We start from the raw sequence: 20,359 nt of genomic DNA, 5'->3' as shown, positions 1-20,359 counted from the left end.
ACGTCTCTTTGGCTGTGGAGGCTAAGATGCAAAAGGGAGGAATCATAAATTAGAAATATTAAGCTCTCGTCTCGAATTTGAAGGTGTTAACAATTAAAATTATCAAATAGAATAACGACAAATAGAATAACATATTTCTTATGTCCCGTGAGCAGCTCAAGTTAGTTGAGACTTATATATGCAGACGTCGGAGTTCAAACTTTGGATACTTTATTTATTCATTTCTTAAAGCTAAAATTTATAGCAACTAAGTTAATTGACAAAAAAAAAGAAAGAAGAATAGCATTCCTATAATATCAGGGATGAGCATGCATGCGATGAGTTAGAATGAACCTTAATTCTGTTCTACATTTTTATTTGGTCATTTTAAAGATTTTAATACGTCCTTAAAATCGAACAAATGCAATGATTTATGGCTTAACTTAGATCTAATTTAAAGACAAAATTGAGTTAAGCCATCAGCTCGATTGTAAATATAAAAAAAAAAAGACAAAATTGAGTTGACTTGAAACATAAGTAAAAACAGTTTTGAAGCAGTTTTTAGATCAGCGTCGTCTGATCTAAAACATGTGGCTTAGATTATTTATAATAATTTTATAACTGCATCAATCTAAACTGTCCGATCTCTGATCAATGGCTATGATTTGAAACTGCGTGCTGTAATTACAACAGGCAATCCAGGTCCTTTGTTACTACTATATAAAAAGTAACTACAAATTTCTTTTGTAAATTTAACACTATTACAAAGAAATGTAAATCAAGCAATATTTGACTCTTTCGAGCCAACCAGTTTAAAATCAATCACTAAACTAATATACGAATGATAATGACACCAGAGATAAACCTTAAATCTTGAGACATGTAGACCTCAACAGATCTAAAAATATCAGAGATACAAAGAACATGAGCGTCAACCATAAACCGAACCAAATGCAAGTAGTGACCCAAGATTATGCACCACCTCTTGATATTTTAAGGAACCCATAACCAGACTTCTCCACGACGAATGAACACGACTGCCAACACGATCATTTCTAACCAAATAGTCTGAGGCACCAATGTGAGGATTACGAAGAAGCAATGACAAACCTTTAACCGTTCTCAGAAATCAGCACCTATTCAGCTCAAAATAAAATCAGGTTAGTGTCGTCACCAAAACGAAACCATTAGAAGCTATTCACGGCGGCAAACACGATATGGTTTTTGTTAAAAGTCCCACATTGGGTGTGAGTTGGCCTGGATAAGAGTTTATAAGTAAGCGACAATCCTTACCTTACAAGCCAATTTTGTAAGGATGAGTTAAACCAAACTTTCAATTGTACGATGGTATCAGAGTCTCTCCAAGATGCGTTGGGCCACCCACCATTTGTATCCACGGGCCAAACCTAATAGTGTTGGACATGAGAGGGTTGAAGCAGACAGGTAGGGTTTCTGAGAGCTTCCTATATGAATACTCATTAACTTTGCTACTAGCCGGCCCGAATTTTGTAGAGAGATAAGCTCCTTCTTCTCTTTAAATTTCTCTTCATCTTCTTTCATCGAAAATGAGGTGATTTTTTTTTTACCTGGAATCACCCTTGTGCATATTATTTTTATTCTGCTTAAATCTATATAAGTGGTTCTTACCTAGTTTAGTTTTTTTTTGTGATTACGTCGTCTTAGAGCGACGTTGTTTGATTTTTAGTCTTTGCGGGGTGTTCGTTTGCTTCCTATCTTGTTGGGTGTTCGTTTTATCCGAATTTACAGATCAACTTCAGTCAACTATTAATTTACGCATTGATTATGTTCGTCAACAATACAGATCCAATGACATAAATATTTCTGTCAGTTTAATTTTTTCACATAATTTATAGATATGAATAAACCGTTTTATGTTATTAAGTTGAATGATATATTAAAAGACTATGATAAGGGCTGTTTGGTGCGCAGGATAGCATAGTGACAGGATAGGATATAAAACAGGATAAGGATAGGATAGGATAACAGCAGGATAACAGTTATACTCAGTTATTATATCCTGTGTTTGGTGCACACATGATAACAAACATGATAACTATTATATTTTGTTTTTAATACATACTTGCTCATAATAATATGATAAGATATATAACATATTCAATTGACAAAATTACTCTTGTAAAACAATTGTTATTTTTTTAAAATTATTTTGTAATACTTTGAATTTTATAAATAAAAAATATAAATAAGTAATCAAATAACTTTATATAATAATCATTTTACTTTAAAATAAGAAATATAAATCAGTTTCCTATTTGTCAATTTTTTAATAATCATTTTACTTTAAAATATTATAATTTTAGTAAAATTTTGATTTTTTAGAATATATAAATTACAAAATTACTCCAGTGAGAAAATCACATATATATTTAAAAATTAATTATTTTATTATTTATATTTTATTTATTTTATTTTATTAATTTTAAAATATATTTTATAAAATAAATCAATAATTTTTTTTTCTTATCCTATCCTGTTGGTAACCCAGCTCAAATTCAGGATAAGAATTATAACTAGAGAGACATGATAGAATAAGCTTCATGATTAACTTATCATATCCTGCTGTATCACCAAACACTGAATTGCGGCAGGATATGATACAGTTATCTTATCCTGTCTCTTATCCTGTGCACCAAACGGGCCCTAAAAGTTTATTACTTCCCAATATTAAATTGGCAAATGCCACCAAATGAAAAAGGTCAATTTCATCGTTTTAGTCTTTTAGATGCAAGCTGGAATGAGGTTAGCACAAATTTTCCACAATATTATAAGATTATTTTACCCTCACTACATTATAAGTCAACAACTCATAAAAAAAATATATAAGTCAACATGCTGAAGGCATCGTTATCTTTACAATTTGCAACTTGTGTGTGGGAGTGGGTTAAGATGTAAAAAAACTACACCCAACAACCCACCGGATATATGCACATTATACGACGTTTCCATCAAGTGGAGAAATTCTAATATTGAATTTATTTTGGTGTAAGAAAGATACATAAAATCAAATTCAATATTTTACTTCTGCATATCTAAACATAAAATCAAATTCAATATTTTAACTAAATTAGAAGAAATCGGTGTCGTTTCATCTAATTTTTATTTTGGTATTAACTAGTTTAAAGACCCGTGCGACATTGATTTTTATTCAATACTTGAGTTTTTTTTTTTTTTTTGAATAATATTCGATATTTGAGTTTGTTACTATATTAATGTAAAAACATTATTTTAAATTAAATATTTAAAAATTTATTATATAATATTGTTTTTTTTTTGTTGTTTATTATATTAATATTGTTAGGAACTTTTGTGGCGATTTTAATATATTAATAATAGATTTCATCTAATTATTTTTGTGCAATTGCAATTGCAATGTAGAATTGTATTTTTTTTTGAAGAAGAATGTAGAATTGTATTAATTGAATTTGTACTTTGTGGAAACTAATATGTCAACCAAGACTTGATTTTAATTCACACACAACAAACCATTTATGTATTCTTTTTTTTTTTGGTACATAACCATTTATGTATTCTACCAAAAGATAATGTGTGACATTGATTTTTCTTTTTGTTCACTTTACACTTGATAGCCAGTCAACCACGAATATAACGTACAGTACACCTCATATTGCTATCCATAGTTGACCCTTCTTCGGTTGCTTCGTAGTACTTCTTGCCGTTCTATTTCTGCTTCAAAATATTTAGAAAATAATACATTTTCAAAAATCTGAATATTGCAATTAATTTTTAAAGTACATAAAGTTTAGTAGTCATACCGCCAACTACCGTCATTCAACAATAATACATTTTCTCATCATATTTATATTTTTGGACATTAAGAAAATGTGGTGTTATTCTGACTCCAAAATCGTGACCAAACTATTATCTGATCATGTAAATGAGTGACACCACTATGCAGCGATTATCTATAACATAAAGGATCTTTTCACAAAGAACTGGAGGCCTTATTAGACTGGTACATAGTTTTCGGGAGGGGAACACTTGCAGACTTCTTAGCCAGAATTGAAACTCGCAACCCTAAAATTTATTCTCTTATAACTGTTTCACCGGATGGAATGAATCTCCTTCCGCTAGCTGATGCTAGTGAGACTATTTTTTCTAAATAATTTTCTTTGTTGTCTTTTCCTTTCTTCTTTTCATCTTGTACCAAAAAACCTACCGTCATCAAACAATAATACATTTTCTCATCATATTTATATTGTCAGAAGTGCTTCCAGAAGTGCTTCATCAATTTACTTCCAGAAGTGCTTCTTCACAAGATGGCCCTCCCACACTGCTGCAGTAGTTGTAAAGTATCTGAAGAACTTTTGGTTCAAATCAGCTCCAACACTATCATTGTCACTCTTATAATTTTAATAAATCACTAGTAGAAAAATGACTTTTGGTTTGGAGATACCACTACCGGTATGTGAATACCAGTAGTGAAATACATTTGACCAAAGGATTCCACTACTGATATTTTTAAAACGGTAGTGGAAAGTTCAGAGACAAGGGATTTCACTACCGGCTTTGCTAAATCCGTAGTGGAAAGTAGACACGGTGGCAATGTCGTAATTACGTACAAATTTGTTTTAATTATCTTCCACTACCGATCTAGGATTCACCGGTAGTGGAATCCTAATAGTGTTATTATTTTTTTCATATTCCCACTTTTCACTACCGATCTAGGATTCACCGGTAGTGGAATCCTAATAGTGTTATTATATTTTTCATATTGTCATTTTCATTCCCAATTTTCATACGCGTTCAATCTCCCTCCCACTGCAAACTCTCCATTCTCAATCGTCCCAAGTTCTTCCAAATCGTCCCAAGTTCTTCAAATCAAACACTCCAATTTCCCAATCATTCTCCAATCTCTCCATTCTCCATTCTCCATTCTCCAATCTCTCCAATTTCATTCGGTTTCATTCTCCAAACCCTAGAATGCTTGATTCGCCTCCAAATTTCTTCGTTTTTATTCGGTAAAGGTATGAATAAATCAAACTTCCTCCAAATTTCATTCGTTTTCGTTTTCATTCATTTTCATTCTTGTTCATTCGTTTTCATTCGCTTGGGTTTTCATTCGTTTTCATTCACGTCGTTTTCGTGGGTCTGTGATGTTCATTTCTGTGTGGGTCTGTGTTTTTTTGTGTGGGTTTTCATTCTTCTTCTGCTTGATGGCTTGATGATGAGAATGTCAATATAAAAATACAAATTTGCATGAGATTTGGAAGTCTGTGTAGGTCTGTGTAGGTCACTTTAGCATGAGATTTAATGAAAAGTAAAAAGATATATGGTCATTTCTGTTTATGATATTTATTTTGCTGCTATTTTGATTATTTTTTACTTCATAGATGATATGTAATGTTTTAAACCAAGCCATGTTTTGCTGCTATTTTGCTGCTATTATATCAGATTTTATTGTTGAAGCTAAACTCCAAATAGGCAAGAAAATTCAAATAACCAAGCCATGTTTTAATGTCAAAGTGTGATTCAAAATTCGTTATGTTGCTGCACATGAGGGTGTTAGGTATAAGCAAGTATATAGAAGTCACTCATGTTAACCTTGTGCTTAATATATTCAAGGTATATAGAAGTCACTCAAGTTATAGTGCTTAATATATTCAAGGTTGGCTAAGGAGTGAAAATATGGAGTTAGAATAGTGCTTAATATCTCTGCCATATAATATACTTACTCAAGGTGACCAAGTTTGATGTAGTTAGAATAGTAAGGGAAAATATGGAGATGGTCAAGAGGGTTTTGGTATGAGCCTAAGATAGCTGAGTAGTGTCTCTCCAAATACCCTTCAGCTTCACCACATAGCCTTATAAGATGGGATCTTTTTTCTTGCAAATACCCTTCAGCTTCGGCTTCAAGAAAACATACAACTTGGCCATGGGCAGGGGTCAATATTTATGGCCAATTGTATAAACATACAACTTGTTTTGATATTAACTAAGTTGTATAAACATATTTATAAAATTATCAATGCTTGTGCTGTGCAGGGGTTGTTGTGTTAGGCGGTGATTGCTGCTCCTGCGTTAGGCGGTGATTGCTGCTCCTGCGTGTTGCTTGTGCTGTGCAGGGGCTGGTGTTGCTCTTTTTTGGTGTTGTCATCTTTGTTTGAAGTTAGAAGGTTCAATCACGGTCTCATCTACAGGTACCGATTCTATTTCAAAACATAGAAGCTATAGGCTATGAATTTTTATTAAAATAGAATGCATAATCTAGTCATTCTGTTATAGGCTATGAATTTTTATTAAAATAGGGCGAGAGAATGTTTCGCAATAGTAACAACCTAGTCATTCCTTTAACTTAGAATGCATAAATTTCGAAACGTAGGTATGGACCGTAGTTGGATGAGAGCTAATCGATTAAGTACTGAGTACAGACATGGAGTGATGGAATTTCTACAGTTTGCGGAAAGTAATGCTGAACTAGAACGTCCTCCTCCTGAATTTCCTCCACTTTTTCTATGTCCGTGTATAAATTGTGCAAATAAAGAACCAAAACGTACTAAGAAAGAAATCATGAATCATCTAATTTGTGACGGGATTTGTCAAAATTATACACAATGGATATGGCACGGTGAAGTAGTTGCAACGCCAAGTGTGTCCCATAGAGAAAGTGGTAGTGTGGATATCGATGATCGACTGGAAGACATGATGCGTGATATTGGAGAAGATTCGTTTAAGAGGGCGCATGTGTATGAAACTTTATGCAGTGACAAGGATGAACCATTGTATCCGGGATGCACAAATTTTACCCGTTTGTCTGCGGTGTTAAAATTGTTTAATTTGAAAGCAAAAAATGGGTGGACCGACAAAAGTTTCACTGAATTGCTTGAATTGTTGATACAAATGCTTCCAGAAGGTAATGTAATGCCAAATCGTTATTACGAGGCGAAAAAAGTATTGTGTCCAATGGGTTTGGAGTATGAAAAGATACATGCATGCCCTAATGATTGTATATTATACCGAAAAGAGTTTGTAAACTATAATCATTGTCCGACATGTAAGGCGTCTCGCTACAAAAAGAAAGATGGTGATTCTAGTGATGATGAGGTGACCAAAACGGGTCCTCCCGCGAAAGTCGTATGGTACCTACCAATAATTTCAAGGTTCAAGAGATTGTTTGCTAATGCAAATGACGCAAAGAATCTTAGATGGCATGCAGAAGAGAGAAAATGTGATGGCCAAATTCGCCATGTAGCTGATTCTTTGCAATGGAAGAAAATTGACTCTTTGTTTCCAAATTTTGGCAAAGAGTCGAGAAACCTTAGACTTGGACTTGCTACTGATGGAATGAATCCGTTTGGTAATCAAAGTACTAACCATAGTTCATGGCCTGTTCTCCTGATGATTTACAACCTATCTCCTTGGTTGTGCATGAAGCGTAAATATATTATGTTATCGATGATGATTTCAGGCCCAAGACAACCAGGAAATGACATAGATGTTTATCTAAGTCCACTAATTGATGATTTGAAAGTGTTGTGGGAGGAAGGAGTGGATGTTTTTGATTCGTATTCTGGTGAACAGTTCAACATGCGTGCCATGTTGTTTTGCACCATCAACGACTTTCCGGCATACGGCAATTTGTCTGGGTATTCCGTTAAAGGGCATAATGCGTGTCCCATATGTGAAAAAAAAACATGTTATAAGCAACTGAAAAATGGAAAGAAGACTGTTTATCTTGGCCACCGAAAATTTCTAAATCGTTATCATCCATATCGTAGATTGCGAAAAGCTTTTGACGGAGACCAAGAGAATGGTGTTGCTCCAACGCCCTTAACTGGAGAGGAAGTTTATGAACGACAACGAGACATTAATGTTGTCTTCGGAAAGTGCCAAAAGCCAAAAGGGAGAGTGCCAAAAGCGAAAGTGCCAAAAGCCGAAAGTGAAAGTGTCAAAAGGAAAAAGCAGCCTGTTGTGAAAAGTATATGGAAAAAGAGGTCAGTGTTCTTTGATCTTCCATATTGGTCTAGTCTTGATGTAAGACATTGTATTGATGTGATGCACGTGGAGAAAAATGTATGTGATAGTGTAATTGGAACACTTCTCGACATTAAAGGCAAGACAAAAGATGGTGCACATGCTCGTCTTGATATGGATTTGATGGGTATACGACAAGAGTTATTACCACAAAAAATCAATGACAAGACATATTTGCCTCCCGCGTGTCACACTTTGTCTAAAGACGAGAAAACAAGTTTTTGCAAGTGTTTACAAAGTATCAAAGTGCCACATGGTTACTCGTCAAATGTCAAGAGCCTTGTATCAATGAAAGATCTCAAATTAATCGGCTTAAAATCTCATGATTGTCATGTCTTGATGCAACAACTACTACCTGTGGCTATTCGTGGGATATTGCCCGATAATGTTAGGAAAGCTATATGCAGGTTGTGCTTATTCTTCAATGCAATATGTTGTAAAGCAATTGATCCATTGAAGTTAGACGAGTTGGAAAACGAAGCTGCAGTTATCTTGTGTCAATTGGAGATGTATTTTCCTCCTTCATTTTTTGACATTATGGTTCATTTGATTGTTCATCTAGTAAGGGAGATTAGATTGTGTGGCCCAATTTATTTACGGTGGATGTATCCAATAGAGCGATACATGAAGATCCTAAAAGGGTATACAAAAAACCCACACCGTCCGGAAGCTTCGATTGTTGAGAGGTACATTGCAGAAGAAGCTATTGAGTTTTGTTCAAACTATTTGTCAGAAGTGGATGCTATAGGGGTTCCCAAGTCTCGTCATGATGGAAGATGTGACGGTGTGGGCACGCAAGGTTTAAATGTCAAGAGCATGCATATTGATATAATTCTTCAAGCGCATTTGTATATATTGAATAACACTGATGAAGTTCAACCTTACTTGTCTGCTCACAAAAGCATCATAAAGAAAATGCACGATAAGATGAATGAAAAATGGGTGTTAAGAGAGCATAATAAGAAATTCTCAGAGTGGTTTAAAGAAAAGGTCTGCCAAGATGATAGTGTTTCCGATACAATAAAGTGGTTGTCCTATGAGCCTAAATGTAACATATTGACTTGGAGTGCATATGATATTAACAAAACTTCCTTTTATACAAAATCAAAGGATGACCGCAGTACCATGCAAAATAGTGGGGTTATGATTGTGGCAGAGTCCATGCACTTCTCTAGTTCCAAAGATAAAAATCCGGTTATGGCATCTACACCCTACTTTGGGGTGATTGAAGAGATCTGGGAGGTTGATTACGTTGTGTTTAAAGTGCCTTTATTTAAATGTAAATGGATTGATATCAACAATGGTGTGAGAATTGATGAATTAGGATTTACAATAGTTGATCTTTGCAAGTTAGCTTATAAAGACGAACCTTTCATCATGGCATCCCAAGCAAAACAGGTGTTTTATGTCAAAGATCCTTCTAATGAACGGTGGTCGGTGGTTCTACAAGGAAAAAATGTGCATGGTAGTTATGAAAATCAAGAGCTTGATATTTCCGAAATTCCTCCTTTCTCATCAGATGTGCCTACCTTCATTGAAGAAAACGAAGAGGATGATGTGCATGCAGCTATTCGTTTAGATCATGACGAAGGAATATGGGATTAGAGAAGAAAAAGCTGCAGATGCTAGCATATCATTGCTTTTCTCCTTTTATTTTGATTATGTTTTGATGTGCTGTTTATGTAATGCATCTGTAATGTTTTGAATATGTACTGTTAGTTTTTAGCTTTTATGTTTTGAAAAAAAAACTTCTGCTACTGCTGTATTGTTTAAATACTTAAACAGATACGATATGGCTGATTCAACCGACAACTCTGCTGAAACTAGTCAACGTAATAAAAAAAGTGTTAGAGGTCCCACTATGTTGAAAGCAATTGAAAACGTTCGTAAAACGGGTATAAAGATCCCTCTCCAGTTTGATCTAGAAACTGGAGAGTGTTATGGTAACAATGCCTCCCATTTTAAGAGTTACGTAGCACTTCTTACTCGAGAAAGATGCAGTATTGCGAAAGAGTTGTGGAAACATATACCTGAAGGAGTAAAAAATGCTATGTGGACAGATATTAAGGTATTTGAAATTCAACATTTTGTTATATTTTATTATCATATCAAATACATCTTATGCTAACACCAAATTTTTTAATGTAAATATTTTAGGCTATTTTTGTTATACCCGAGTTTGATGATGCAAAAAGGAATGATCATTTTAAGAAAATATGGTTTCACTATGCGGCGGAGCGGTGGAAAGATTTTAAATCACGGTTGACTAGAACTTATATCACAGACCCCAAACCAGATGACGTTCCTCCATACGTCAAGTATCCTTACATCAAAAAAGATATATGGGAAGAGTTTGTGAAGTATCGACAGACCTCTGATTTTAAGGTTAGTGTAATTTCAAAATCATTAAACTGTGTTGACTGCTGCTACTGCTGCTACTGTGTTAAATATTGTGTTTTGTGATTTGTGATTTTGTGATTTTTATGTCTTGACTGCTGCTACTGCGCTAAAACCGCGCTAAAACTGCGCTAAAACCGCGCGAAAACTGCTGTTTCTGTCTTTAACATTGCCTAAAACTGTGATTCTGCTGAAACTGCGTTAAAACATTGCCTAAACTGCTGAAACTGTGACTGAAACTGTCTTTAACATTGTTGGTAGTCTGCTGAAACTTGACTGAAACTGAAACTTGACTGAAACTTGACTGAAACTGTCTTTAACATTGCCTAAGTCTGCTGAAACTGCTGAAACTGCTGAATGTGATTTTTACATTACTAATTATTTGAGTTTATAATAGGAAAAAAGTCAAAAGGGTAGGGAGAATCATGCAAAGAATGTTTACCCACATGTATTATCCCGTGGAGGGTATAAGAGGCTCGAGGAGCAGATGATCAATGAAAAGAGATTGTCCTTATCGAAAGATAGTTCTGGCTTAACTGATGATGATCGTCATCCATCTCCACCGGAACGCTATGAGACATGGACGAGAGCACGACAAAAGAAAGGGGGAGAATTCACATCCGAGCCTGTAAAAAAAGTTGCTGAGAAAATTGTAAGTAACATTATAATCATGCTTTTGCTTCAAGTAACACAATTATTTACTATATTGTGACTTTGTTTGTGCATGTTGTAGGAGAAAATTGTTGAAGACTCAAAAAAGGGTGACTTTGTTCCAACGGGACGTCACGATGTCCTAGCAGAAGCCATTGGAACACCTGAGCATGGTGGTAGTGTTCGTGGTGTTGGAAAAAAACATAACATTACCACTTACTGGGGAAGATCAAAGGTTTCACGTCAAAGTCAAGGTATAGATGTCAAAGAGCAACTAGCAGCATTTAAAGCAGATTTGGAAGCTAAGTTTGAGGAAAAGTTGGCGCAAGAGCGTAAGATGATGCAAGATTCTCTTATGGAGACACTAAAGTCCATGGGTTTATCCCAAACCTCTGATACAAATAATAGAGTCATGGTACCTGAAGCGCAAACTGAACAACTTGTTGTCACCGGAAGCGCAAAAGGGAGTTGTTCTCCTGCACCGGTCAAGATGCAAAATGAACTCAAGGAGGTTGTTGTCACTGAAAGCGCAAAAGGAAGTCGTTCTCCTGCACCGGTAGCAGAGGCTCAAGATAACATGGACGATGTTCAGAAATTGTTAATCATGGTTCTGAAAAGGGGTGATGATCATTTGGATGTAGAATTAATTCATTGTTCAATGTGTACTAATTTTCTCATGTCTTGCAAGTGTATAAGAGAGTTGTTGGTGGGTTCTATTTGGCTCGACATGAGTACTCTAAGTGTTTGGTGCTCGTAAGTGTACTTTCTTATTTACTACTATCTCAATATCTGTTAATATGTTATATATCTCTCCTAACTTTAAAATTATATTCAGGTACATTCATCGTTTATGCATTGAAAACAACACCACAAATGTATATGGAATTTTGGAACCAACTTTTCTGAACATTGTTGGTGATGCTGGGAAAAAAAGTGATCAGAGAATATCTCAAAGTAAATGCAAGAAATACATCCAGCATAAGTTACAAAATGAAAAGAAAGAGTGTCAATTATTACCATTTAACCATGCGTAAGTTTGTATGAATTTGTGTATTTTTTTAATACTTATTTATTTTTTATAACTCATAGTTATTAACAATATAATACTGTTCTTCCACGCACGCGTACAGAGGACATTGGCAGTTGATAATACTTTGTCCAAAGATAAATACCGTGGTTGTTATTTGTTCACTACATTGGAAACTTAATCCAATAATGGAGAAAATTGTTTCAAGGTAATTAAGTTTATACTTTAGGGGTTTTGGTTATATACTATAAACATAAATTATTACAAATTTTATATGATTTTATGCGGCTTTTTTTTCTTATGAATTAGTGTTTTTACGGTTGATCAAATGGCGAATGGCAATAGAAAGAACAATACCGTATGGCTTTATCCACAAGTAAGTGTGGTATTCTAACTTTATATATATTTACTTTTTTGATAAGTAAGTGTGGTATTTTTTGATCAAATGTTACTATATATAATTTGTAGGCGAGGAAACAATATAATTCAAATGACTGTGGATACTATGTAATGAAAAATATGTTGGACATTGTCACTGCTAAGATAACTGATTCTTGGATGGAGGTAATAATTTTTATTTTTTATACATCAATAATTTTTTATAACCGAGTCAAGAATAGTTTTATATTATTATTTACTTATTGTAGGTATTTAATGACCCAAAAGAGTTAACAGCTGAGGAGATGTATGAATTGCGATTACGTTGGTCAACATATTTTTTGGAGTTATTGGAGGGTTAAGATTTATCTGGTGAGTTATAGAATAGTTAATTATTTGAACTTTGTTTTTGCAAATTGGTCTATTCAATACATTGCAGCAATTTTAGTTTACACTTGTTTATTTGAACTTTGTTTCTGTCAAATTTGAGATTCTGCAGGGTGATGAATTGGTTATTAGCTTTAGTTTGAGTCTTGGAAGCAGATCAGGTGATGGAATTGGTATTTTGGCTCGGATGTGCATCTCACTGTTTTGGACTGTTTATTTTGGACTATTTTAGGATGGTTTTATGAAGGAATTGGTATTAGAATTGGTATTTTTGTGATGGAATTGGTATTTTATGAAGGATTGGTATTTTAGAATTGGTATTTTAGGAATTGGTATTTTAGGATTGGTATTTTAGGAATTGGTATTTTAGGACTGTTTATCAGGTGATGGAATTGGTATTTTAGGATGTGCATACTGTTCTAGAGTTTTGATTTTTCATATTAATATGCAGGCACAGGAAGCTACAAAAAAACGAAAAAAAAAAAAAAAAAAAAACTAACATACCACTACTGATATTTATAACAATCAGTAGTGAAAACTAACATACCACTACGGGTATTTGTAATTACCCGTAGTGGAATCCTCAATTCTAAAAAAAAAAATGGAATAGCATACATACCACTACCGGTATTTACAAATACCGGTAGTGGAATCCCAGATTCTAAAAAAAAAAAAAATGAAAACCATACATACCACTACCGGTATTTGTAAATACCGGTAGTGGAATCCCAGACTCTAAAAAAAAAAAAATGAAAACTATACATACCACTACCGGTATTTACAAATACCGGTAGTGGAATCCCAGACTCTAAAAAAAAAAAAATGAAAACCATACATACCACTACGGATATTGAAAATACCCGTAGTGGAATCTCATACATACCACTACCGGTATTTGTAAAAACCGTCGTGGAATCCTCATAAATTTAATTAATAATACAGTAGAAACCTGACATACCACGACGGGTATAAAAAGATCCGTCGTGGAAAGTATTGACTTACAACGACGAGTGTGTTTACTACCGGCCGCGGCCAGTAGTGGAATCCCTATTTGGCCGGTAGTGGAATCCCCTTTCTGCACTAGTGAATTCACCTTCTATAACATATTTAAAAAGACTAAAATTAATGTTTATTCCATACAATTATTTTCAAGCCCTGCAATTCACTTTATTTGCAATCAACTGAATCCATGAAAACATCGATAGTTAAACAGTTTGTGTAGGTGTGCATGTCTTCTTTTGAATATTTATAAACCTCTCTTTAGATTAGTAGGAGATGAAAATTAAAGAAGGAGACAAAATGAAGTGTTGATCACCGAGTGTATCAAAATTCATCAATAACTCTGATCTTGATCACAGTCTGACGGTGTCGTCTTCCCCGGGCCGTCGGCTGCTTGGTTGATTGTCTCTTTAGGTAAAGATATTATGAAACCTTATGCTATTCGATCTTTGGGTTCTTGAAACTTATCTCCAAGTATTTATTCAAATACAAATATATGTTTTAGGGTATCTTTGGCTACCCCACTGATACACTAATTAAGCTTCGACCCTGATTGTTGTTTCCTTGTATGTTTGAACTTATCATTTTTTGTTCATAAATTTTACACCTTTACTAACTTTGTTTTGTTGTAGGTCACTCCCCAAAGCTCCAATCCTTGCTTTCCAACAAGAAAATGAAAATATCGACCTCCCATAAAATTCGGGGAAATTTGCATAAGTAAGATGCAGCAGAATCTCAAACTGTTAGCATTTAGGACGAATCAAAATTGCTCCAAAAATCTCTCTAAGGTGCTGAGATTCCCATGCAAATGAAGAAATTCTGGGGGAGTTGAATATTTTTGAATCTCAAGCATGTGGTAGTTCAGAGCATATAGCAACTGCTCCAGAAACCCCTTATGTGCCTAATAGCTAATGTCAAATCAGCTAAGCACCTAGAGAGAGCTGTAATCAAAACTCAGTTACTTTAGGGTCTTCAAGTCCTCGTAGAAGTATAGAGAGGGAGCAATCCTTGGAAAGTAGCGATAATATGGCGGAAGAAGTAGAGAATACTAACTAATGATTTAGTTATTCTTTAGCTCTTCGATCATTTTATCACTCCTTTCCAAATATTGCTCACTCTCTATACTTCTATGGGGACTTGAACGCCCTAAAGTAACTGAGTTTTGAATTACAACTCTCTCTGAGGTGCTTAGCTGAGGTGACATTAGCTATTAGGCACAAATGAGGGGTTTCTTGAGCAGTTGCTATATGCTTTGAATTACTACAAGTTTGAGATTCAAAATCATCCAACTTCCCTAGAGTTTTTTCATTTCCAAGGGAATCTGAGCACCTTGGAGGGATCTCAGGAGCAATTTTTGATACCCTCTAGAATGCGAACAGTTTAAGATTCTGTCGCATCCAACTTTTGCAAATTTTCCCCAATTTTATGGGATTCCGGTATTTTCATTTTCTTATTGGAAAGCAAATATTAAAGCTTTGAGGAGTGACCTTCAGCAAAGCAAGGTTAGTAAAGTGTAATTTATTAACAAAAAATGACGAATTCAAAGCTACTCCCAAAACATATATTTTTATTTCATAACCTACGCGGAGACAAGTTCCAAGAACTCAAATACCTAATAACAAAAAAAATTTCGAAAAAAGAAAATTCAAATTGATAATATCATTTACCTAAAGAGACAATCAACCAATCAAACATAGTTTTCCAAGTTCCACGATATTAACTTTCAATCCACTCAAGCATATTAGATTCAAGACTTTTGGAAGAATAAGCTGACCATGGAGGAATTTTTTACAATAAACAAGACCTTCCTTATATTATGATTATGTGATTTTGATCGACAAATCACTACCCTGTATACAAGCATGTGGTAGTTCAGAGCATATAGCAACTGCTCCAAAAACCCCTCCCTTGTGTCCAATAGCTAATGTCGGATCAACTATAAGCACTTATAGAGAGTTGGGATCCAAGAGTACGTTACTTTAGGGCCTTCAAGTCCCCATAAAAAAAAAATACTTCCTTGTAATTGTTATTAATAAAATACTTCCTCAAAAAAAAATTAATGAATAAAGTATTTTTTATAGAGGTTAATTAATGAAGAAATGTTTTTTTTACAAAAAATTAATTAATTAATGAATTAATTAATGTTATATAGTTGTTTTTGTACTCCCTCCGTCCCAAAATATAAGCAAAAGTTGGTCAACAAAAATGAATGTATTTGGTCCAAATCTTTAACCAAATACATCAAGTTTCACTGACTCACTTTTGCTTATATTTTGGGACGGAGGGAGTACTTCACTCGACCGTTTCTTTTCTGTTTTGTTTGGGTTTAGCAACGCAAGTAGATGGTCTCTGCATCTTCTACAAATTTTTGTATGTCGGAGATAAGGGTTTAATTAGTATTTTAATCATTTAAATAAATTTTTGATTTTATATTGATCCCTTAAAGAATAAAAGTTACGCTTTCGCCCTTAAAACATCTCTTTTTTTCATTTTAGTTTTTAAACAAATCTTGACCATTGATTTAATCTAACGATTTTTCTATGCTTAACCGATGAAGAATTTAATTAAGCCATCACTCTAGAATGCACCGAAAACATATTTTACACAGAATAGTTCTAACTAATCTAAATTTCTAAATAACTATCATACACGGATAAATTGTCACTGATAGAAATTTAAAACAGTTATCATATAAGAGAAGTTTTAACCAACAAATATTTCAAAAAAAAAATATCTTATACGGAATAAATTCAACTGATATGAATTTCCACATACCAAAATTATAACTATTATACATTGGTTTTCTATTTCGCAAATGTTAACTGTATGTAGCGTAAATTCTTTCACGATCATTTTACAAATAAGTAAACTCAAACATATTTTTCATAAGACAAACTAGCATTTCAGTCTCTAAAAATATAACTCGTTGTGATATTGATTATTTAAGACAAATTAACTTGCAATTTTAACAAGCTTGAGTTGGAGGTTATTGGTTGGTCAAGAACGGTTGTGTTTTAAAGTTTTAGTTGATAAATATGGTGTGGAAAATGGGCAAGTGAGGGCCGGTGGGAGGAAGGACTCTAATTGGTGGAATGATGTGTGTTCTCTTAGAGAGGGGGTTAAGTTGAGTGTTGGGAGGTGGTTTGACAACAATATTAATAGGAAGGTGAGTAATGGAAAACACACGTTTTTCTAGAAAGATATTGCTAGGTGAGGAACCTCTTAATATAAGATTTAATAGGTTGTATGTTTTATACGTTGATTAAATATATCGGTGGCAGATATATATAGGAGGGGGTGGTGTGTGGGAGGTGAGGGGGTGAGATGGAGGGGGGGTCTTTTTGCGTGGGAGGGAGTTGTATTTGGAGTGTTGTGTTGCATTGGAAAACTTCTTTCTGCAAGTTGGTGTTCAAGACTGTTGGAAGCGGTATCCTGATCCAGATTCAGGGTATTCAGTCAGCGGAGCTTATCATTTACTCACGCACACGGTGTCATTAATGGTGGTAACTTATAACGATGTTATTTGGAACAAAATAGCTCTTCTAAAGGTGTCTTTATTTGCTTGAAGTTATTATATAATAGACTTTCAACAAAAGACAATTTGATTCGTCACTGAATGTTTCCTTTGGATTCGCAATTATGTGCCGGAGGATGTGGTGAGAACGAAAATTCTAATGACCTATTTTTTGGATGTGCTTTCTTTGGATCTCTGTGGTACAAAATTCTCATTTGGTTAGGCGTTCATGGTCCGCTATCTAATTTAGTTGTTGATCATGCTTTGCAATTTTGTAATGCTTATGTTTTTAGTAAAGAAGTTAGGACAAGTCTGCAAGTCATTTGGTAGACTTTTGTTGGAGTATATGGAAAGAAAGAAATAATAGAACTTTTGCGCTCAAAGAAACATCAATGGAGGTGTTGTTTGACAAGGTGAAATTATTGTCGAGCTGGTGGTTGAAGAGTATGAAAAAAGACTTCATATTTAATTTGAACTTGTGGTGGTATAATCTCTTGTCTTTTTGGGTTAATTAAGATTTGGGTGAAAGAGATTTAATATTAATTTATTTTGTTTTGTAACATTTTTTTTGTTTATAACCCTCTAGTTCTTAGGGGAAATGAGCCATAGTAGTCCAGAGTTCAGCCGCGAGGTAAGTAAAGGCTGACCAAGAAATTGTTCCACCCATAGATCGAACCCGGGTTCTCCTGTAATCATTCCTTTTTGGTGAAGCTCATTAACCACTTGAGCCCAATGACTTGGTTATTTTGTAACCTTGATATACACTATGAAGCACAGACGCTGACATGGACATCTGACAGGACACGACACTGACACTGCTAAAGTAAAAAATAAAGAACCCCGACACTGCTACAGATTTATAAAAAATCTAAATTGAGATTCAAAATATATACATATGCATCTAAGTTGAGCAAGTTATTTCATTAAGAAAAAAATTTAAAATAAGATACGATAGTATATGACCTTTATTTATCCATCTACTATCGAAAAACCTAAAAATATTGTAATCAAAATGTAATATCTTTAATCTCTCATTGATCAACATTGTTGTTTCGACACATATATAACCCTTGTAGATATGTCTGACATGTTTCTAAGAAGTGTAGAAGCAAAGAAAAATAATTTTTTTTTAGGATAGTTGTTCGACACGCTTTGCATGATTGTCTTACAAGTGTCGAACATTGACTTAAGGAGTGTCGGAGTAAAGGAAAAAATAATTTTTTTGGACACCTATTTGAGCTATCCGACACGTGTCGGACACCAATACACGCCTAATCATAGAGATGCCTATGCTTCATAAGATACATATCTCTTTTAGTTAGGCACGTCTTATACACGGACCAGAATTTACTGCAGTTAAAAAATGATGCAGTAACTCACAGTAGTTAATCTGATGCATTGATTTTACATCGGACGGCTATAATATAAATGCATCCTAATGATCTTGGCCATTCATTTTAATCCGACGGTTAATACTCTTTTACAGCAAGTAATCCGCTATATACACGTGTTGATATCAATATACACTTAAACTTGTGGGATAACTCTTACATTTCCTTGCTTCAACTGTGAAATTAATGGCTACCTAAGATAAGAAGGAGATTCCAAAAAACTTTTTAGATCAAAATGATTGTTTATTTATTTATAATTTTATTTTATGAAGATGGGTAAAATCTCATCAATCATCCCAACCATTTTTTTTTTCTTTTTAAACGAATTATAATAAGAGCAAGGACGTGGCTTACACGTCCACTACAGATGCGTCTAAGTTTCATTCAACAAGTAGCCTTCCTCTTTCAAACACACTTCACTTCTCACCTAATCATCTCTCTCCCTTTAAGTATTATCTAAAGGGTCTTGTTAACATGTGCCCTGTTAAGATATATCAAAATAGAAATTCAACATTTAATGATACAAGAAATTTAATGCTTCAAAAGTCAAAATGCACAAATTAGCATTTAATAATTTCTATTTTTGCTTCCTTAACATGTGCCTTAAGGGCACAAGTTAACATTCTCCTTATCTAAATGGTAAACAACTATTTTCATCGCTCAATGTCTAAGTGTATCGAAATATTTGCTTCTTTATTTTTTTATTTTTATATATCATTAACTTGTTGATATGAAATTCTATTTTGCTAGTATATTTATAAATTAATTTATCAACAAAAAAAATAAAATTCGAAGAGTAATGATTTGATTAGTAAAATTAAGCTAGCAGATAGCTGAAAAGTTAGCTAATAACCGATAAACTAGTTTTTAGTTGATAGATGAAAAGTTAGTAGATTGAAATTAAATTGTTTGGCAAATTTAACTTTGGTAGGTATAAAGTGACATAAAGTACATGATTATTTTATGATTATTTTATGTGAGTGAATAGTTTTTAAAAAATTAAATAAATAAATTAAAATAATAAGGTTTAAATTGAAATGAAAGTTAAAAAGTTATAAACTATAAGTTCAAACGCTAGTTGAAATAACATATGAAAAAAACTATAAGCTAGTGAAAAAAAGTTGTTACCAACCACCTCTAATTTTATTATAAACTAGTTTATTTGTGTTACTAAACAGACACAAAGTTGATTAGATAAAAACAAATTCGAGAACTAAAATGATTAATAAAAGAGACACTTATAAATGTATTTATAATTTTGATATAGTTAGACGTATATTTGATATGCTAAAAACTAATGAACAAATTGAGAATCAAGGGAGTTGAAAAAAACTGAAACATTTGTCTCTTAATAACCATTTGTTCTATGCACAAGTTCTCTAAAATATAAAAATAATTTTTTGCCTATCAAACATCATAGAAGACAAGTTGTTCAATATCTTAAACATTTATCCTGAGTTGTTCTGTCTAGTACTATTTTGTAGGGCTGAGCATCGGTCGGGTTCGGGCCAAAAACCACCAAATCGATAAAAATCGCAACCTCTTAATTTAGACCTAATTTCGACTGTCTACATCTTCGGTTTTCGAGTGTCGGGTCAAACG

At 33.7% G+C, this 20,359-nt stretch overlaps 2 protein-coding genes across 2 annotated transcripts; both read left to right on the top strand.

The window, feature by feature from the left end:
- The first annotated feature begins 6,037 nt into the window (after positions 1-6,037).
- On the top strand, positions 6,038-12,095 carry LOC123892074. The gene is made up of 6 exons (XM_045941921.1): positions 6,038-6,179; positions 9,799-10,081; positions 10,171-10,398; positions 10,808-11,062; positions 11,144-11,814; positions 11,897-12,095. Exons 2-6 carry the CDS (start codon positions 9,806-9,808, stop codon positions 12,093-12,095), a joined length of 1,629 nt encoding a protein of 542 aa, XP_045797877.1. The 5' UTR covers positions 6,038-6,179; positions 9,799-9,805.
- LOC123892075 lies at positions 6,364-9,618 on the top strand. Its single transcript, XM_045941922.1, has one exon. It carries the CDS (start codon positions 6,364-6,366, stop codon positions 9,616-9,618), a length of 3,255 nt encoding a protein of 1,084 aa, XP_045797878.1.
- Positions 12,096-20,359: the final 8,264 nt, after the last annotated feature.

The sequence above is a fragment of the Trifolium pratense genome, linkage group LG6 (assembly GCF_020283565.1).
Source record: "Trifolium pratense cultivar HEN17-A07 linkage group LG6, ARS_RC_1.1, whole genome shotgun sequence".
NCBI classification, from domain to species: domain Eukaryota; kingdom Viridiplantae; phylum Streptophyta; class Magnoliopsida; order Fabales; family Fabaceae; genus Trifolium; species Trifolium pratense.
The sequence above is the reverse complement of the archived record's forward strand: the minus strand, read 5'-3'. Positions and strand labels throughout refer to the sequence as shown.